We start from the raw sequence: 22,591 nt of genomic DNA on the forward strand, positions 1-22,591 counted from the left end.
TTATATGAAATGTTCAGAACAGGCCAATCCATGGAGACAGAAAGTTGATTAGTGGTTTCCAAGCCTGGAGAGAGGGGAGCAAAGGAGTGACTGCTTATGGTTTCTTTTGGGCGTGATGAAAATGTTCTGGAATTAGATAGTTGCACAACTCTTTGCATGTATGTTGCACAACTCTGAATTGTATAATTCAAAATGGTGAGTTTTATGGTGTATGAATTATATCTCAATTTTTAAAATTGAGGAAAAAGTGCCAGTATTATGCAAATTCTTCTAGAACCTAGAAAAATAGAGAATTCTTTCCAGCATAACTTTGATAACGAAAGCACTTACGAGAAAGGAGAATACAGGCCACTCTGGAGTACAGAGTGCACAAGTCCTAAACCATATAACGATGTATCAAATCTGGTTATTTGAAAATTAGGCACTACATCACAATCAAGTCAGTTTCCTTCCAGTCCTGCAGTGTTCCTTTAACATTTGAATATGAAATTAATGTTATTTACCAAATTAGATGAGTGAAGATGAAAAATCATATTGTCTCAGTAGATTTAGGAAAAATATTTGATGAAGTTCAACACCCATTCATGATAAAACTAGCAAACTGGGAATAAAAGGGAACATCCTTACTGATATAAGGAATCTTCTAAAAATTCTAGAGTAAACATCGTACTTAATGGTGAAATGTTGAGAGCTTTCCTTCTGCAGTTGTGAATGAGACAGGAAAGGCTGCTAACCTTATTTCTGTTCAACCTTGTACTTAAGATTTTAGCCAGCAGAGGAATACAAGAATAAGACATAAAAGGTATAAGGCTTAGGGAGAAAAATAGATATGTCATTATTCACAGATTATATATATATATATGTATGTATGTATATATGTATATTTATGAAGTCCAGAAGAATCTAAAGATTAGCTATTAGAAGTACTGAGTGAGTTAAAGTTGCTGGATACAAGTTCAAAATAAAAAAATCAACAGTAACTGAAAAAGAAAAACTTTAAAACAACTTCCATTTATTCTTAGGGTTAAATCTAACAGAAGATGTGTAAGACCTCTACACAGATAAGTGTAATACGTTACTGAGACACATTGAGTAAGATAAATATATGGAGCTATAGATCTGTTCATAGACTAGAAAACAATGTTATAAAAATGCTGGTTTTCTTCCAGGTCATCTATAGAATCAATGCAAATGCAGTGAAAATTCTGATTTTTTTCCCCTGAGAAATTGACACGCTGATTCTAAAATCTATATGGAAATGCAAAAGCCTGGAATTAGCCTAGACAACTTTGAAGTCAAAGATACAGTTGGAGAATTTACTGAGTTTTGAGATTTACTTTAGAGCTGTAGCAACGTATGATAGTTTGGTACTGGTATAAGAATAGATAAACAGACCAGTGTAACAGAGGAGAGATTCTAGAAATAGACCCATGCTCTAAAAGATAATTTTGGAGAATATCTTCCTGACCTTGTGGTAGGAAAAGATTGCTACATCAGTCTTTAGGTGAAAGGCTCATAAATGAGACTACCTTAAATTAGGAATTTCTGTTCATCAAAAATTCCATTCCATTAGGAGGGTGAAAAGGCAAGTATATATGTGCTGCACATATAATCAACAAAAGACACATATCCAAAAAATGTGAAGAACTTCTACACATCAAAAAGAGAAAGACAGTTGACACTCTAAAAAAATGGGAAGTGTCTTGAATAGGCACTTCACAAAAAGAGGATGGCCAGGAAGCATATGAAAAAGTGCTGAGAATCATTAGTAATCAGAGAAATACATACTAAAACCAAAATGAAACCATTACACCCCCATCAACCAGAATGGCTCAGGTTAAAAACAAAGAAGACCCCAAATGGACAATACCAAGTGTAGGTGAGGGTGTGCAGCAAGTAGAGTTCACATAGACTGCTGGCGGGAGTGGCAACCACTTTGGAAAACAGTTTGGTATTATATACTAAAGTGGAGCATTGGGACTTCCCTGGTGGTCCAGTGGTAACGGATCCACCTTACAATGCAGGGGACGTGGGTTTAGTCCCTGGTCAGGGAACTAATATCCCACATGCCACGGGGCAGCTAACCTATGTGTCACAACTGCTTTGCTCACGCGCCTCAACTAGAAAGCCTGCGTGCCACAAACTACAGAGCCCATGCACTCTGAAACCCGTGCGCCACAACTACAGAGGCTACGCTCCCTGGAGCCTGTGTGCCACAACCAGAGAAGAGGAAACCCACACGCCACAGCTAGAGAGAAGCCCGAGTGCTGCAATGAAAGATCCCGCATGCCTCAATGAAGATCCCGCGTGCTGCAACTAAGACACGAAGCAGCCAAAAATAAATAAAATAAACTTAAAACAATAAATAAAGTGGAACACATGCTTAATCTGTGACTCCGCAATTACACTCTTGGTCATACACTCAACAGAAATATATACACATATGCATAGGACATGTACATGAATAACAGCATATAATTTGTAATATCCCAAATTTGGAAATCACTTAAATCTTCAACATTAGATTGGGTAAATATTGGATAAATAAATATTAAAATGAATACCAACCAATAAACTGGATAAATAAATTTGAGGTTGGCTAAAAAGTGCCTTCGGTTTTGTTTTTTTTTAAAGATTTTTTTTGCATGAGGACCATTTTTAAAGTCTGTATTGAATTTATTACAATATTGCTTCTGTTTTTATGTTCTGGTTTTCTGGTTACAAGGCATGTGGGATCTTAGCTCCCTGACCAGGGAGTGAACCTGCACCCCCTGCATTAGAAGGTGATGTCTTAACCACTGGACCACCAGGGAAGTCCCATCTTCGGTTTTTAAGTAAAAATAAAAGACAAATTTTTCATTTTCACCAAGTACTTTATTGAAAAATGTATTCACCCTTTTGTTCCACTACCTTCTGCCATTTTTCAGACAACTTCATAATTCCATCTTCCCCAAACTGTTTTTATCTTTTTGAACAAAGAGCTTTTCCAGGTGCCTTTTACAGTCTTCTAGGGAATTGAAATTTTTTCCATTAAGAGAATTTTGTAAAGACGAAATAAATGGAAATCTGAAGATGCAGTGTCTGGTGAATACAGTGGATGAATCAGAGCTTCCCAGACAAGCTGTAACAGTTTTTGCCTGGTCATCAAAGAAACATGCGGTCTTGCATTATCCTGATGGAAGATTATGTGTTTTCTGTTGACTGATTGCGGATGCTTTTCGTCGAGTGCTGCTTTCAGTTGGTCTAATTGGGAGCAGTACTTGTTGGAATTAATTGTTTGGTTTTCCGGAAGGAGGATAATAGAGGACTCCCTTCTAATTCCACCATATACACAACATCACCGTCTATGGTTGAAGACCAGCCTTTGGTGTGGTTGGTGGTGGTTCATTTCACTTGTCCCACGATCTCTTCCGTTCCACATTATTGTACAGTATCCACTTTTCATCTATTTTAAAAACGGAATGTTTTCATTACATTTAAGTAGAGAATCGCATGTGGAAATATGGTCAAGAGGGTTTTTTTTGCTTAAGTTATGTGGAACCCAAACATCAAAGCGATTAACATAACCAAGCTGCTGCAAATGAGTTTTGGCACTCGATTTGGATATTTTGAGTATGTTGGCTATCTCCCACGTGGTATAACTGATTGTTCTCAACGAATGTCTCGATTTAATTGCTATCAACTTCAACTGGTCTACCCGACCATGGGGCATCATCCAGTGAGAAATCTCCAGCACGAAACTTCGCAAACCACTTTTGACACGTTTCATCAGCCACTTTTGACACGTTTCATCAGCCAACTTCTCCATACACAGCAGAGATCTTTTTTTGTGTTTCATCTGCGTTTTTACCTTTCTTAAAATAATAAAGCATAAAATACCGAAAATGTTGCTTTTTTTCTTCCATCTTCAGTATTGAAATGGCTACACAAAAATTCACCAGTTTTGATGTGTTTTTTTAAATGCACACTGATATGACAGCTGTCACATACAGCCTAACAAAATTGTTTTGAATGAAGTTAAAGACAACTAAGTGCTACTAGAGCCATCTTATGGAAAAAACCGAACGAACCTTTTGGCTAACCCAATATTAATACATTAGAATACTGTTTAGTAGTGACCTTGGACAGTGTCAGTAAATGAATCGCAGGTACACTCTGCAATATGAATGAATGTGGTAAACGTACAAAAGAAGCCACAGAGTAATACATACTCTATGTGTTCATTTATGTGAATTTCAAAATCAGGCAAAATTAACCTATTAGAAGTCAAAGCAGTGGTTACTTTGGAACAGGGGTGGAATAGTGATTCGGAGAGGGACATCAGGGAACTTTTAGAGACTGATATTAATAAATTTTTGGTCCTGGGTGGTGGTTGCATGGTTCCTTGCTTTGAAATAATTTATCTGTACATTTATGTTTGTTTTTTAAAAAATTTTATTGGAGTATAGTTGCTTTACAATGTTGTGTTAGTTTCTTGCTGTACAGCAAAATGAATCAGTCATACATACATATATCCATGCTTTTTTAGATTTCCTTCCCATTTAGGTCACCACAGAGCATTGAGTAGAGTTCCCTGTGCTATACAGTAGTTTCTCATTATTTATCTATTTTATACATAGTAGTGTATATATGTCAGTCCCAATCTCCCAGTTCATTCCACCCCTCCTTCCCCCCTTGGTATCCGTAGGTTTGTTCTTTACATCTGTGACTCTATTTCTGCTTTGCAAATAAGTTCATCTCTACCATTTTTCTAGATTCCACATATATGCATTAATATACAATACTTTTCTCTTTCTGACTTACTTCACTCTGTATGGCAATCTCTAGGTCCATCCACGTCTCTGCAAATGGCATTATTTTGTTCGTCTTTATGGCTGAGTAATATTCCATTGTGTATATATATACCACATCTTCTTTATTCATTCCTCTGTTGATGGCCATTTAGGTTGCTTCCATGTCCTGGCTGTTGTAAATAGTGCTGCAGTGAACATCAGGGTGCATGTATCCTATCGAATTATGTTTTCTTCTGGATACATGCCTAGGAGTGGGATTACTGGGTCATATGGTAGCTCTATTTTTAGTTTTTTAAGGAACCTCCATACTGTTCTCCATAGTGGCTGTATCAATTTACATTCCCACCAACAGTGCAGGAGGCTTCCCTTTTCTCCACAACCTCTCCAGCATTTATTGTTTGTAGAATTTGTAATGATGGCCATTCTGACTGGTGTGAGGTGGTGCCTCATTGTAGTTTTGATTTGCATTTCTCCAATAGTGATGTTGAGCATCTTTTCATGTGTACATTTATGTTTTGTGCGCTTTTCTGTTTATTAAATTTAACAATAAAAAAAGGTTAAAAGAATGGTCAGTTGAGAAAGTCTTGAGAAGGAATATCAGTACCATTTCTTGGTCTTTAGACTGTCAGCTTCACCTAATTTCTTACCAAAGAGTGAGAATGAAAATAAAACAACCCCCCCTCAAAAAAATATCTGTAGGTTTTGCTGCTTCCTCAATGAGTATATATAGTGTAAAAAATATTAATTCCTAAGTCCTTTTACTCTAAAATTTTTTCTTGAAACTCTTTAGTTTCAGAATGGAATCTAATGTTTGTTGTTTGTTTTGAATTAGGAGGTGCTAATGATGCTGGATAATTATGTAAGAGATTTCAAAGCGTTGATTGACTGGATTCAACTTCAGGAAAAGCTAGAGAAGACAGATGCTCAAAGCAGGTAATGAATTCTGGTCTTTATAGCAGACAGCAGATTCAAAAACAATTATTAAAATTGACAGTGAACTTGATCTCAGCTTAATTTGAAACTTGTAAAAATCTTAAAGTTGGGAGCTGCATTTCTCAAGTTAAGTAACAAGTATTTATCGGGTACCTACTAGTACAATGCACTTTTATCTGGTACAGAAATTTAATTGCCTAATATGATACATTTACTCCTTTCATGAATTTTCAGTCTAAAGGTCGAATAAAATAGAACTTACTACAATGAGAAACTATTATAGATGTTCAGTGAAAGACAGGGTCATATTTCTTTTGGGGGATAGATCAGGAAAGATTTCATGGAAAATACAGAAGTGTTTAAAGAAAGTGATGGATTTTAACAAAGTGTTTGGCCTTTCAGATGAAGGAAATAAGGATAGCTATAGAAGTGCAGAGTGTGTGAAGTGACAGCATGTAGGGAAAGGTACAGTATTTCTTAATGTAGTAGGCACTGAGGAAAATTGATGAGATGAGGGGAATAATGAGAGATTAGAGATATTTTAGAAAACTTCATTTGGAATCAGCACACAACATCTGAGTGCTATGTGTCAGGCTCTGGGACTATTGTGGTGAAGAAAACAGACATAGTCCCCGCCCTCATGAAGTGCACAGTGCATTGACAGTAAACACTTACTAGTGTACAAAGTGTCATCCAAAAGAAATGTAGTATACTTTGGGAGTATAAGAAAATGCACCATCATGCAGTTTGTTAAGTCCAGGAGGGCTTCCCCAAGGAGGAGGAGGTTACATTTAAGTGGGGAAGAAATATCAAGAAGCAGTTAGCTTGACAAGGAGAGAAGAAAAGTGTAATTCCAGGTAGAGGTGATGGTATATGATATCCTGGAGGTGGAAGAGAGCACAGTGTAGTCAAGAGTTTAAAGTTTAGCAGGGCTGGAGTGAAGAGAGCAGGGGAAAAGTGGCATGAGAGGAGCCTAGAGAGGTAGGGTGAGACCAGATTATGTAGGACTCTGTAGACATGATAAAAACCTTAGACTTTATTTTGAGCCGTAAAGGTTCTTAAGTAAGGAAACCACATACCAGGCTTGTGTTTTTATAAGATCTTTCTGGCTGTAGTGTGGGAAGGTTGAGATTCATCAGTATAGTTTATAGATGATGGCTACTCAGACTAGAGTAAAAGCACTAGGGAGAGTTGAGAGATATTCCAGAGATAGGTAATCCAACTGGATTTAGTATTATTTTGGCTATGTGCAAAGGCAAAAGAACAATTTACTATTTCGTTTAGACTTAAAAGTGAAACCTGAGCCCTTGTGAAATGGGTCAGTTCACATGGAGCTACAATGATGCCTTTTTACCCAGAGAAAACAGGCCTAGGCTGCCTCTTTCCCTTAGATTTAACCTTGGTTCAGTCTCAGTGAGTGGAACCGTCCTATAGAGAACGTATCTTTTATCCCATCCTAGTGTATCAGCCCCAGGGGGAAATCAAGAGAGTGAAGGAATCCCAAGAGACAAATCCAGGAAGTCTTGATTCCCAGGAAACCAAATTCAAGGAAGCCATGTTATGTTGATCCTTTTAATATTTTTTTCTCACAATGAAAATTTTTTACTCTGTCCCTGGGTGGATCAAGCCTAGTTGTCTTTGTAACAAGCAGTTTCGTCTTTACGCCTTGGTAATAGGTGATTAGATTGGGCAGGGGTGGGGGGTACATTCCTTCACTGGGTTGAACCAAGTTAAGAGATCATCACGCTGATTTGTGATTGGTGACTATATTGCCCTTGTAAAGATAATCAGAGGAAAGCAATTTCAAAGAAAATGGAATAGATGTACAGAGAGAGGCAGAAATGAGAGAAATCATGTGGTCTTTGAGAGTTTAAGAGTGTTGCTTTAAAGCCTGCCTCTTCCAGGTGGCTAATCATGAGCCACCTTGAGGATGTTTGTATTTTACAGTTTGTATCCTTACAATAAGTCTTTATTACTTTTTTCTTTTTTATTTAATTTGATGGAGTTCCTGTTCCTTATATCCAAAAAGGGTCTGTAATATAACCATTAGTGCATTAAAAAAGCTAACTAGATTTATTTTCTTGCTTGCAAACTCCAAGCTAACAGTGGCTATGTTGAAGATTGTATTGAGAAAGCTTGTGAGGCCACGTCCAACAGCTATTCATATCCTACAAAAATATACTTGAGGCAACTATTTATTTATTTATTTATTTATGGCTGCATTGCGTATTTATTTATGGCTGTGTTGGGTCTTTGTTGCTGTGTGCGGGCTTTCTCTAGTTGCGGCGAGCGTGGGCTACTCTTCGTTGCGGTGCGCGGGCTTCTCACTGCGGTGGCTTCTCTTGTTGCAGAGCACAGGCTCTAGCCGCATGGGCTTCAGTAGTTGCGGCACGTGGGCTTCAGTAGTTGTGGCTTGCGGGCTCTGGAGCGCTGGCTCAGTAGTTGTGGTGCACGGGCTTCTTTGCTCCACAGCATGTGGGATCTTCCTGGACCAGGGCTCAAACACGTGTCCCCTACATTGGCAGGTGGATTCTTAACCACTGTGCCACCAGGGAAGCCCTGAGGCAACTCTTTTAACTTACGTACTTATCAGCATTTCTCCTTTTTGCCTCCTGAGGCAGCTCCCAGATATAGAAAACAACCTTAAATTTCCTGTAGATGGCATTATCCATCTTTCATTCCTCAAATCATGCATCAAAATTTATTTCACGCAGACTTGAAATGTAAATGTAAAAACTGATGTTGTACATGCTTAGAAAAGAAAGTATAAATATTTATATATTTTTATGTGGGTAAGGACTTTGTGAGACAAAGGCAAAAAGCACAAAGGAAAATATTGATAGGCTTGATTTAACAGGAAGAAAATATGCCTTTCTACATAAAAAAATAATTACAAGTGAAATAGTTATGTCATCTATGTGACAAGATTTGTAGCCATAATAGTAATAATAATAGTAGTAGTAGTAAATGATTGCAAATCAATTAGAAAATGATGCAAGTATCAGTGGATAAAATGGACAGTAGATACCAATGTACAAATCCCAAAAGATGAAGTTTAAATGGCTGGTGAAAAAGTTCAGCCTCACTTGTAATGATAGTAAGTGTATTATAATTTAAAAAACAAAAGCAAATACCATTTTGCCAGTGAATTTTTTTTTTCAACTAAACATCTTTATTGACATCCTTGTAGGAAAAAGAACTCATCAAAGACTGAAACTCTAGCACAGGAGTCAGCAGACTTTTTCTGTAAAGTGCCAGATAGTAAACATTTTAGCCAACGAAAATTCTAAGACAAGATACCAACTACTGGCAACGTTAAAGTAAAATGGGTACTTTTCATCTGGTGGAAGTGTAATTTGTTACAACCTTTCTGAACGGCAATTTAGCAATAAGTTATCAAAAGCTTTAAACTTTATTTGGATAATCATCTATCTGAATTTTCTTGTTTTCTAACAATAAATTTTACTTTTTAATGGGAAAAAAATCACAATCACTAGATTAAATGGAAAGTAAGAGGCAAGGAGATTTGGGGAGTTATGGAGGTCTGATTGAGGGCATAAGGATAAAGAAGATGTTGCTTCGGAAAAAACATTTTAGTAGAGATTGTGCATCCTATCAGCTGATTGGTTGTGGGGCCAGTGAAGAAGGAGGAATAGTTAGCTTTTATAGCAAAGAGCAGTGAAATGTCTATGATGTCACTCTCACAGGTGATTAAGAGGTAGAGGACGAAGACTTCATATTTTCCTGTGTATTCTACATTTTAACCCTCACCACTGTATTTCTGTCTTGATCTCGGTTCTACACACTTAGCTCTCCAAGGATATTAGACACAAGCAGCCAGAATTAGTACCATTGCCTTTTTAATGTGTTTTTAGCTGGGTGTATGGAAGCTTTTAAAATATAAGTAGTTTATATCCTGTCTTTGTAACCCCATAGCCCTTTTTTAGATAATTATGGTTATGCTGCTATGCTGTAGTGGGTGGAAAATCCTGGACCATGCATCATCTGGGATTACTTACTGGTAATGTGGTAACTTTCTGGAAAACAATGCACTAGGGAAAAATTGTGACCTGCTTATGTTTTCATGCACTAACAACCAAGAGAAAAGATTAGATTACCCCTCCCCCTGCCACCCCTTTTCTCTGTTAATCTGCTGTATGTCTTGAATTGGCAGACCAACTTCATTGGCATGGGAAGTAAAGAAGATGTCCCCAGGACGTCATGTGATTCCAAGTCCGTCAACAGATAGAATAAGTGTAACGTCAAATGCTCGAAGAAGCTTAAATTTTGGGTGAGATGAACTCAAAAAAGCCTACTGAGGCTTGCATTACAGTAAATAATTTTTTTGTGGGTAATATAGTATTATAAAACTGGTATTTCACTATAAATATATCCATGTATATGTTTTTGTTTATGTTTGAAATTGTTTGAATAAAAAGTTAAAAAAATCCAGGAGAGTAAAGTTTAAGTTTCAGGAAATGTTGTATATTCAAACATAATTAGGATCCAAAAATTAAAACTCATAAACATATTTCATGCTAAATGATTTGTAACATCAACTGGCAATTTCTTTCACAACAAATGATCTAAATATATCATAAACTGTGTTACCCATATTATCATATGGATTACATCTTTATACATTATAATCTCATCAACACAGTTTTATAATTATTGTTTTATGCAGTTGACTTTTATATCACATACGAGAAGAAAAGGGTTACAAGAAAAAATAAGTTTGTATTGTCTTTTGAATTTACCTATGTAGTTACTTTTAGTGGTCCTCTTTATTTCTTCATGTGGATTCAAGTTACTGTCTAGTGTCCTATCATTTCAACCAGAAGAACTCCCTTTAATATATCTTATTGGGCAGGTCTGCTAGTGACATTTTTTCTCAGTTTTTGTTTATCTGAGAATATCTTATTCTTCAGGTTTTGAAGGATAGTTTTGCTGTGCATAGAATTCTTGGTTGAGAGTCTTTTTCTTTTAGCACTTTGACTATGTCCTCTCACTACCTTCTGGCTTCCGTGGCTTCCGGTGAGATATAAACTGTTATTCTTATTGGGAATCCTTTCATGAGATGCCTCAGTTTTCTCTTGCTGCTCTCAGAATTCTCTCTTTGTCTTTGGTTTTCTGTAGTTTGACTATGAGGTATTTAGGTGTGGATCTCTGAGTTTATCCTACTTCAGGTTTGTTGAGCTTTTTGGATTTGTAGATGAATGTTTTTCATCAAGTTTGGGAAGTTTTTGTCCATTATTTCTGCAGATATTCCTTCTGTCCCTTTCTCTCCTCTGGGAATCCCACTATACCTGTGCTGGTAATCATGATGGTGTTCCACAGGTCTTTGAGACTCTGTTCAAATGCCTGCATTCTTTTTCTTTGTGTTTCTTGGGTTAGATAGTCTCACTTTACCTGTCTTCAAATTTGCTGTTTTTTTATTTTGCAAGCTCAGTTATGCTGTTGAGCCCCTCTGGTGAATTTTTCATTTCCATTATTGTACTTTTCAACTCCAGAACATCTATGTAGTTCTTTTTTATATTTAATCTCTCTTTATTGATATTCTGTATTTGATGAAATGTTATCATACTTTATTTTTAGATGTGGTTGCCTTTTGTTCTTAGATATTATTTGAACATATTTATAATAGCTCATGTAAAATCTTTGTCTAGTAAGTCCAAAGTTCAGGCTTCCTTGAGGACCTCTTTCAGTTACTGTTCTTTTTGTGTGTCTGTGAGTAAGCCATACCTTCCTGTTTCTTTGCATATCTTTTTTTTTTGTTGTTGTTAAAAACTGGATATTTTAAATCATATAATGTAACAGCTCTGGGGATCAGATTGCTACCCTTTCCACGATTTGTTGTTGTGGCTGTTTAGTGGTGGTGGTTTTATTGCTATTTGTTTGTTTAGTGACTTCCTTGAACTAGTTTTATGAAGTCTATGTTCTTTGTCATGTATAGTCACTAAAGTTTCTGCTCAGTTATCTTAGTTGTCAACTAATGATTTGACAGAGGTTTCCTTAAGTGCCTTGAATCAGTAAATCACCTTGAACCAGTAAATCTCCTAGCTCTTGTCTGGTCTTACATGTGATCACTATGTCTTCGGTGCTCTGGAGTTTACAATTCTGCCTTTACTGTCAGTTCCTGCTTCCTCAGAGCCAGGTCAGTCAGAGGTGAGAGATTAGGGAAGCCCTGAGGCAACTCTTTTAATTTAAGCACTTATCAGCATTTCTCCTTTTTGCCTCCTGAGGCAGCTTCTCCAACTTTTCCTTTTAAGTTAGCCCCTGTTTGCCCAAAATGCTATTCACAGCTCTGTCAGCTATGATATTGTTCATCACAGTCATCACTGTTGTTTTCCTTAAATTTCCCTGGCAAAATTTGTTTTTAAAGACGAAAATTTGTTTGGACTTTAGTTCTTTAGAGTGAGTCTTAACATTTGATGTGTAGTGTGAGGATTGGTGAGTAGTTTACTTGGTCAGTTATCTTTCTTCTGTTAAAACTTACCCTTTATTCATGGCTTCTTACTGCTCCCTTCACTGCCCACCCCACCCCACCCCACCCCACCGTCTCACAGTCATTTTTATCTCTTGTTACTGCTAAACCTTGCATATACTTATATTATTAGATTTTCAATGTGTTAAAAATATTTTTTAACATCTTTATTGGAGTATAATTGCTTTACAATGGTGTGTTAGCTTCTGCTGTATAACAAGGTGAATCAACTATATGTATACATATATCCCCATATCCCCTCCCTATTGCGTCTCCCTCCCATCCTCCCTATCCCACCCCTCTAAGTGGTCACAAAGCACCAAGCTGATCTCTCTGTGCTATGCAACTTCTTCCCACTAGCTATTTTACATTTGGTAGTGTATATATGTCAATGCTACGCTCTCACTTCGTCCCAACTTACTTTTCCCACTCCCCATGTACTCAAGTCCATTCTCTACATCTGCGTTTTTATTCCTATCCTGCCTCTAGGTTCATCAGACCTTTTTTTTTTTAGATTCCATATTTATGCATTAGCATACGGTATTTGTTTTTCTCTTTCTTATTTCACTCTGTATGACAGAATCTAGGTCCATCCACCACTACAGATCAATTTCTTTTTCTTTTTATGGCTGAGTAATATTCCAGTGTATATATGTGCCACATATTCTTTTTCCATTTCATATGTCGATGGACACTTAGGTTGCTTCCATGTCCTGGCTATTGTAAATAGAGCTGCAGTGAACATTGTGGTACATGACTATTTTTGAATTATGGTTTTCTCAGCACATATGCCCAGTAGTGGAATTGCTGGGTCGTATGGTAGTTCTATTTTTAGTTTTTTAAGGAACCTCCATACTCTTCTCCATAGTGGCTGTATCAATTTACATCCCCACCAACAGTGCAGGAGGGTTCCCTTTTCTCCACACCCTCTCCAGCATTTATTGTTTGTAGATTTCTTGAAGATGGCCATTCTGACTGGTGTGAGGTGATACCTCATTGTAGTTTTGATTTGCATTTCTCGAATAATTAGTGATGTTGAGCATCCTTTCATCTGTTTGTTGACAATCTGTATATCTTCCTTGGAGAAATGTCTATTTAGGTCTTCTGACCATTTTTGGATTGAGTTGTTTGTTTTTCTGATATTGAGCTGCATGAGCTGCTTGTATATTTTGGAGATGAATCCTCTGTCAGTTGCTTCATTTGCAAATATTTTCTCCCATTCTGAGGGTTGTTTTTTCGTCTTATTTATGGTTTCCTTTGCTGTGCAAAAGCTTTGAAGTTTCATTAGGTCCCATTTGGTTATTTTTGTTTTTATTACCATTTCTCTAGGAGGTGGGTCAAAAGGGATCTTGCTTTGATTTATGTCATAGTGTTCTGCCTATGTTTTCTTCTGAGAGTTTAATAGAGTCTGGCCTTATATTTAAGTCTTTAATCCATTTTGAGTTTATTTTTGTGTATGGTGTTAGGAAGTGTTCTAATTTCATTCTTTTACATGTACCCATCCAGTTTTCCCAGCACCACTTATTGAAGAGGCTGTCTTTTCTCCATTGTATATTTTTGCCTCCATTCTCAAAGATAAGGTGACCATATGTGCGTGGGTTTATCTTTGGGGTTTCTATCCTTTTCCATTGATCTGTGTTTCTATTTTTGTGCCAGTACCATACTGTCTTGATTACTGTAGCTTTGTAGTATAGTCTGAAGTCAGGGAGCCTGATTCCTCCAGCTCTGTTTTTCCTTCTCAAGATTGCTTTGTGTTATTTGGGGCCTTTTGTGCTTCCATACAAATTGTGAGATTTTTTGTTCTAGTTCTGTGAAAAATGCCATTGGTAGTTTGATAGGGATTGCACTGAATCTATAGATTGCTTTGGGTAGTATAGTCATTTTCACAATGTTGATTTTTCCAGTCCAAGAACATGCTATATCTCTCTGTTTGTATCATCTTTAATTTCTTTCATCAGTGTCTTATAGTTTTCTACATACTGGTGTTTTGTCTCCTTAGATAGGTTTATTCCTAGGTATTTTATTGTTTTCGTTGAAATGGTAAATGGGAGTGTTTCCTTAATTCCTCTTTCAGATTTTTCATCTTAGTGTATAGGAATGCAAAAGATTTGTGTGCATTAATTTTTATCCTGCTACTTTACCAAATTCATTGATTAGCTCTAGTAGTTTTCTGGTGCATCTTTAGGATTCTCTATGTACAGTATCATGTCATCTGCAAACAGTGACAGTTTTACTTTTTCTTTTCGGATTTGGATTCCTTCTATTTCTTTTTTGTCTCTGATTGCTGTGGCTAAAACTTCCAAAACTGTGTTGAACAATCTTGGTGAGAGTCAGCAACCTTGTTTTGTTCCTGGTCTTAGAGGAAATGGTTTCAGAGTTTCACCATTGAGAACCATGTTGCTGTGGGTTTGTCATATATGGTCTTTATTATGTTGAGATAGGTTCCCTCTGTGCCTACTTTCTGGAGCATATTTATCATAAGTTGGTGTTCAATTTTGTTGAAAGCTTTTTCTGCCTCTGTTGGGATGGTCATATGGTTTTTATCCTTCAATTTATTATTATGGTGTATCACATTGATTGATTTGCATATATTGAAGAATCCTTGCATTCCTGGGATAAACTCTACTTGGTCATGGTATATGATCCTTTTAATGTGCCATTGGATTCTGTTTGCCAGTATTTTGTTGAGGATTTTTGCGTCTATGTTCATCAGTGATATTGGCCTGTAGTTTTCTTTTTTTGTGATATCTTTGTCTGGTTTGGGTATCAGGGTGATGGTGGCCTTGTAGAATGAGTTTGGGAGTGTTCCTCCCTCTGCTATATTTTGGAAGAGTTTGAGAAGGATAGGTGTTACTAGCTCTTTTCTAAATGAATTCTCTAGAATTCGCCTGTGAAGCCATCTGGTCTTGGGCTTTTGTTTATTGCAAGATTTTTAATCACAGTTTCAATTTCATTGTTTGTGATTGGTCTGTTTATATTTTCTATTTCTTCCTGGTTCAGTCTTGGAAGGTTGTGCTTTTCTAAGAATTTGTCTGTTTCTTTCAGGTTGTCTGTTTTAGTGGCATATAGTTGCTTGTAGTAATCCCTTATGATTTTTTGTATTTCTGAAGTGTCGGTTGTTACTTCTGTTTTTTCATTTCTAATTCTGTTGATTTGAGTCTTCTTCTGTATTTTCTTGATGAGTCTGGCTAATGGTTTATCAGTTTTGTTTATCTTCTCAAAGTACCAGCTTTTAGTTTTATTGATCTTTCTGTTGTTTCCTTTATTTCTTTTTCATTTATTTCTGATCTGATCCTTATGATTTCTTTCCTTCTGCTAACTTTGTGGGTTTTTTGTTCTTCTTTCTCTAATTGCTTTAGATGTAAGGTTATGTTGTTTATTTGAGATGTTTCTTGTTTCTTGAGGTAGGATTGTATTGCTATAAAGTTCCCTCTTATAACTGCTTTTGTTGCTTCCCCTAGGTTTTGGGTCATTGTGTTTTCATTGTCATTTGTTTCTAGGTATTTTTTGATTTACTCTTTGATTTCTTCAGTGATCTCTTGGTTATTTAGTAGTGTACTGTTTAGCTTCCATGTGTTTGTAATTTTTACAGTTTTTTTTCCCTGTAATTGATTTCTAGTCACATAGCATTGTGGTCAGAAAAGATACTTGATACGGTTTCAACTTTCTTAAATTTACCAAGGCTTGATTTGTGACCCAAGATATGATTTATCCTAGAGAGTGTTCCTTGAGCACTTAAGAAGAAAGTGTTTTCTTTTGTTTTTGGATGGAATGTCCTATAAATATAAATTAAGTCCGTCTTGTTTAATATGTCATTTAAAGCTTTTGTTTCCTTAAATATTTTCATTTTGGATGATCTGTGTATTGGTGGAAGAGGGATGTTATAATCCCCTACTATCATTGTGTTATTGTCGATTTCCCCTTTAAGGCTGTTAGCATTTGCCTTATGTATTGAGGTGCTCCTGTGTTGGGTGCACAAATATTTACAATTGTTATATCTTCTTCGATTTATCCCTTAATCATTATGTAGTGGCCTTTTTTGTCTCTTGTAATAGTCTTTATTTTAGAGTCTATTTTGTCTTATATGAGGATTGCTACTCCAACTTTCTTTTCATTTCCATTTTCATGGAATATCTCTGTCCACCCCCTCACTTTCAGTCTGTATGTATCCCTAGGTCTGAAGTGGGTCCCTTGTATATAGCATATATACGTTTCTTGTTTTTGTATCCATTCAGCCAGTCTATATCTTTTGGTTGGAGCATTTAATCCATTTACATTTAAGGTAATTATCTATATGTATGTTCCTATTACCATGTTCTTTTTATTTTAACATCTTTATTGGAGTATAGCTGCTTTACAATGGTGTGTTAGTTTCTGCTTTATAACAAAGTGAATCAGTTTTACATATATATATTTGTTCCCATATCTCTTCCCTCTTGCATCTCCCTCCCTCCCACCCTCCCTATCCCACTCCTCTAGGTGGTCACAAACCACCTAGCTGATCTCCCTGTGCTATGCGGCTACTTCCCACTAGCTATCTGTTTTACGTTTGGTAGTGTATATAATGTCCATGACACTCTCTCACTTTGTCACAGCTTACCCTTCCCCCTCCCCGTATCCTCAAGTCCATGCTCTAGTAGTTCTGTGTCTTTATTCCCGTCTTACCCCTAGGTTCTTCATGACTTTTTTTTTCTTAGATTCCATATATATGTGTTAGCATACGGTATTTGTTTTACTCTTTCTGACTTACTTCTCTCTGTATGACAGACTCTAGGTCCATCCACCTTACTACAAATAACTCAATTTCATTTCTTTTTATGGCTGAGTAATATTCCATTGTATATATGTGCCACATCTTCTTTATCCATTCATCTGTTGATGGATCCTTAGGTTGCTTCCATGTCCTGGCTATTGTAAATAGAGCTGCAATGAACATTTTGGTACATGACTCTTTGAATTATGGTTTTCTCAGATTATATGCCCAGTAGTTGGATTGCTGCATCATATGGTAGTTCTATCATGTTCTTAATTGTTGTGGGTTTGTTATTGTAGGTCTTTTCCTTCTCTTGTGTTTCCTACCTAGAGAAGTTCCTTTAGCATTTATTGTAAAGCTGGTTTGGTGGTGCTGAATTCTCTTAACTTTTGCTTGTCTGTAAAGGTTTTAATTTCTCTGTTGAATCTGAATGACATCCTTGCTGGGGAGAGTAATCTTGGTTGTGAGTTTTTCCTTGTCATCACTTTAAATATGTCCTGCCACTGTCTTCTTGGTTGCAGAGTTTCTGCTGAAAGATCAGCTGTTAACCTTATGGGGATTCTCTTGTATGTAATTTGTTGCTTTCCCTTGCTGCTTTTAATATTTTTTCTTTGTATTTAATTTGTGATAGCTTGAATTATTTGTGTCTTTGCATGTTTCTCCTTGGATTTATCCTGTATAGGACTCTCTGTGCTTCGTTTACTTTATTGACTATTTCCTTTCCCATATTAGTGAAGTTTTCAGCCATAATCTCTTCAACTATTTTCTCAGTCCCTTTCTTTTTCTCTTTTTCTTCTGGGACCCCTATAATTTGAATGTTGGTGCATTCAATGTTGTCCGAGAGGTCTCTGAGACTGTCCTCAATTCTTTTCATTCTTTTTTCTTCTGATCTGTGGTAGTTATTTCCACTATTTTACTTTCTATGCACTTATCCATTCTTCTGCCTCAGTTATACTGCTATTGCTTTCTTCTGGAGAATTTTAAATTTCATTTATTGTGTTGTTCATCATTGTTCGTTTGCTCTTTAGTTCTTCTAGGTCCTTGTTAAACATTTCTTCTGTTTTTTCTATTCTGTTTCCAAGATTTTGGATCATCTTTACTATCATTACTCTGAATTCTTTTTCAGGTAGACTGCCTAATTCCTCTTCATTTGTTTGGTGTGGTGGGTTTTTACTTTGCTCCTTCATCTGCTGTGTATTTCTCTGTCTTCTCATTTTGCTTAACTTACTGTGTTTCGGGTCTCCTTTTTGCGGGCTGCATGTTCGTAGTTCCTGTTGTGTTCGGTTTCTGCCCTCAGTGGGTGAGGTTGGTTTAGTGACTTGTATAGGCTTCCTGGTAGAGGGGACTGGTGCCTGTGTTCTGGTGGGTGGGGCTGGATCTTGTCTTTCTGGTGGGTAGGGCCGCATGCGGTTGTGTGCTTTGGGGTGTCTGTGAACTTAGTATGATTTTAGGCAGCCTCTCTGCTAATGGATAGGGTTGTGTTCCTGTCTTGCTAGTTGTTTGGCATGGGACATCCAGCACTGGAATTTGCTGGCCGTTGGGTGCATGTGGGTCTTAGCATTGAGACGGAGATGTCTGTGAGCGCTCTCGCCAATTGATATTATGTGGGGCCGGGAGGTCTCTGATGGTCCAGTGTTCTGTATTTGGCTCTCCCACCTCAGAGGCTCAGGCAGGAGCACCAAGACCCTGTCAGCCACACAGCTGGATCTACATCACAAGAGCAAGGAATAGAAAGGGCTCCCTCAGGACTAAAAGCCTCACTGTGGACCTCCTTGCTGGGTCTCTGCAACATATAATCCTGTATGTCATAAGCTGATGGCAGGTCCAAAGCATTGCTCTCCTGTGACTGGCTACTGGAGTGGCTTGCTGATTTGCCTTAGCCACCCCACGACAGCAGCTGCCTCAAACCCTCAGTGTGTTAAAATTTTTAATGTTTGTTTACTCTTTGTACTTATATTATGACCTTCTTTAAGGCAAGATGTTTGTCATATCTTCTCTATCACAAGCATCTGGCATTGTATCAATACTTGACCCTTACTAAGAGCTCATAAAGTGTTATTCAGTAGAACCAGTTTTTTGCTTTCATATGAGATTATTAGATAATATTGCCTTAGGTGAAGGTTGATGGACTTTGGAACCATATAATAATTGGACCTTAGTGGAGTGGGGGAAAGACATATAAGCAAATAAAACCAAATGTTTTTATATTCTATCACCAGTTTAAGGGAAATTTCCCTGTAATGCAGTCCATTAGTCTGTGGTTCAGAGTATTGTATAGTAAATGGTTTATTTTAACCTGGAAGTCTTTAATGCATGCATAGTAAAGGTTCTCATACTGATCTCCATGTATTGTGTCATTGGATTAATTGAGACTCTTTATTATCATTGTAAAACATGTTTAAGCATGCTGAAAGATTGTGGCTTATAGGCTTACTTTAGTATATATGCGCAATTCTGTTCTTCCTGGTTGAGTTAAATGCTTTAGACTATGCAGTTAGTTACCAAACTTGTTTACTCAAGTTGTCTATATAATAACTCATAACTTAAATATTAAGTAAACCACTAAAATGTGAGTGTAAAAGAGTCATTGTTTCTGTGAAAACTAAGATAAGTTTTTGGAAAGCTTTCATAAAGTGAACTGTTAAAGTTTTGCTGTCAGATGAGTGGATAGGACAGCTGTGAAAGATTGGGGAAATTATTATTAAAACTGAGGAGGATTGTGTACTAAGATTATTTAATAGGTGTCACTAAAGTATCACTCCATTTTAAAGAAAACAAAATTGGACATTGTCAATGAGGCATCATGTATGAAATAATATACACAAAAAAAGCCTGTTTTAATAATGCCTACATTGATAAATTGGCAAATTAATGCACATTTATATTAAAAGTTATGAGTTTTAAATGAAAATAAAATTTTAAATAAAAAATATATGCATTTTTTTTAAGATTCCCCATTTAACTGAAATTTTCTTTTAAACCAATCTGGTGAGAGCTTTTTTGTTATATTTGTTCCCATATAATATGTTATGGTATATTAATAAAGTATTAGAAGAAGATAAATTTATGAGTATATTTGCCTTAAATTGCTGTGGTAGTATGTTATTCTATATATGTGGATACACACACACACACACACACACACAAAATGCATTTAAAATTTAAATATATTAACTATATTTTTAAAATTTTAACTTATATTTGATTTATTAAATGCTGTCATTTTCTCCATAGGGGTTCACCTGGCACAGTGGCTGCTCCGCGTCTGGCTCCCACAGGTGTCAGTTGGGCTGACAAGGTAAAGGCTCATCATACAGGCTCTACTGCTTCTTCGGATGTAGCACCTGCCCAGTCTTGCCCACCAATGACAGTGCAGAAGCCTTCCCGCAAAAATGGCAAGTGACTTTGAATCAACCTTTGTATGTATTAGACAAGTAGATTTATGTGAAGATATTTATTTTATTTGAATTTGGTGCTAATAACATTATATATTTATCTTTGTGCATCATTTATATGATGTTAATTTGCCTTAGTTAAAATCATAAAATCATCTTAACTGTATGAAAACTTTTGGAGGTCATTCTAGTCTCAGGTTTGCCCTGTGTAAACTTTAAGGAGAATGATATCTTTTGTCAGTTCATTTGTAAGTAGAAAAGAAATAAAGTAGTTCATCTTCTAGGTGGTATACACTTTAAAATGTCATGTCAGTACTTCATTTCATTAATGTTTAAATATTGTTTGGGTACTAAAATAATATCATGTGTTTATCTTTACTCACATATCTGTTTTCCATACCATCAGAATAATAAAGGGGCAAAAATAAATAGAAGGGCTGTAATTCTGAAGACTCATCTGAATTGATTCCATAGGAGTTTCCTTCATAAATCCAGAGTGGATTTTTATACATCTTTAGAGGCTTAGATTTTAGAGTGATAGTAAGTAATAATGAGTTTGTCTTATTAGTTAAGGAACAACTTGAGAATACTGCTTTCTTTTCTATTCAATGAAGGATCACTTTGGAGTTTTTTGGTTCATAAAGAAATGTTTTATTGGATATAACAAAGGTATTGCCACCTTTGCATTATTGATGTTGTTGCGCTGTTTTTCCATTTTGGTCTCAGTAAGTGCTATTGGCTTATTTCAGATACATACCTTACTTTTATGGAATATATTGCCCTTGCTTTCTCCATTGAGAAAGTAGAAAATTGAGAGTTGGTATGAGTTCTTTCTTAGGAAAAGGTAGGAAAATGTGGAATCATGAAGTTTAGTGTCTGTGTCTTGAAAGTCTGAGAGAAATGTGTTAAAAAATCAAAACTGCAAAAGAACTTAAAGGAATTATAGTATTAGCATGTATCATGGTTTTGTTTAAAGCAGTACTCTCAGATTATTTATGAGTGTGACCCGTTTGGTTGAAGTGAAATGATAGATCTTCATTATGACTAGGCTTAAAAATACTCGTTAATATACCAAGGAATTTTGTTTTTGACCACTTTGGTTTTCAGTTGTGGGGTTTTGATGCACTGTTTTGCACAGTGAATTATGGTGTATATCTTAAGTAATTTATAATTACAGTAGGTATAGTACTCAAGTTTGTAATGATATGCTATAAAATTGATTTTTGTTAAAGATGATAGAGTGAGCACATGCAGTTACTTTGCTTTTTCCCCAGACTCAACTAAAATGATATGAAAGGACTTAAGGAAAAAGAGACAGGAGAAGAGATGACATGAACAAATTTTTGAAAGTTGGAAAATAGCAAGACCAGTTGTGACATTTGAGTAAGCTAGCTGAATCCTCAGCTCAGGGGGTGGGCAAAACTGTCAAGCAATCCAATTTGATCCACATAACTTCCAAAAGGATCAGAAATTGGTGGGAGCAGGTATCTCTGGAAGTGAGGGTATAGGTAGGGATTATAAGAAGAATCTCGAATCCTCCCCACTTCCCCATAACTCTGAATAGTAGGATGAGAGTAGATGTATCTCTCTCACCCTACAGAATATTGGAGGTTTAGTTTCTAGAGAAGGTACAAAAGATGGTATTTGACCTGAGAGATACCAGACACATTGGAAGGTGGGGGTACTGTATTGCAAACAACAAGACTAAGTAGAAGACTATGGATAAAGATAATGTTGAGATACCTCAATCTTGCTTCCACTTCAAGCCCTCTTCTACTTGAACTGCCAGGTTTCCAGATCAAGAGAACCCACACCTGAGGAACACATCCAAATCTGATATAGATCATGAGATATTGGTCTTCAAGACTGATTCTCTAATTGATGAATGTCTGGTAGTCTTGGAAGACTTAGGCAATCTGAAGCCAGATTGTGGACTGTGGTAGATTGTCTGCAAAGATGGGTGTGAACAGTTTCTCTCATCCCTGTGCATGCATGCCACTTCCACTGTCAAGTGGTAGATTCTGTTTTCCCTCGCCTTAAATCTTTGGTTGGTCCTGTGACTTGATATAATCAATAGAATGTATCTAGAGTGAGGTTTGGTAAATTCCCAACCTAGCTGGTAAGAGGGCTTGCAGCTTCAATTTTCTCCTTGTTGGAAGCCAGCTACCATGTAAAGAAGCCCAAGATAGGCTGCTGAATAATGAGAGACCATGTGAAGAGAAAGTGGCCC

General features: G+C 36.6%; 1 protein-coding gene across 3 annotated transcripts in view; it reads left to right on the top strand.

Annotated features, from left to right (window-relative positions):
• SCAPER (S-phase cyclin A associated protein in the ER) overlaps window positions 1-22,591 on the top strand; it is a 495,909-nt gene that overhangs the window by 112,742 nt on the left and 360,576 nt on the right. For all 3 annotated transcript variants that reach the window (XM_082647309.1, XM_082647310.1, XM_082647311.1), the window contains exons 6-8: window positions 5,626-5,726; window positions 9,901-10,017; window positions 20,201-20,361. In XM_082647309.1, coding sequence (XP_082503435.1) covers window positions 5,626-5,726; window positions 9,901-10,017; window positions 20,201-20,361 — 379 coding nt within the window. The remainder of the gene's footprint in view (window positions 1-5,625; window positions 5,727-9,900; window positions 10,018-20,200; window positions 20,362-22,591) is intronic.

The sequence above is a fragment of the Grampus griseus genome, assembly GCF_964374135.1.
Source record: "Grampus griseus genome assembly, chromosome: 2".
Taxonomy (NCBI): domain Eukaryota; kingdom Metazoa; phylum Chordata; class Mammalia; order Artiodactyla; family Delphinidae; genus Grampus; species Grampus griseus.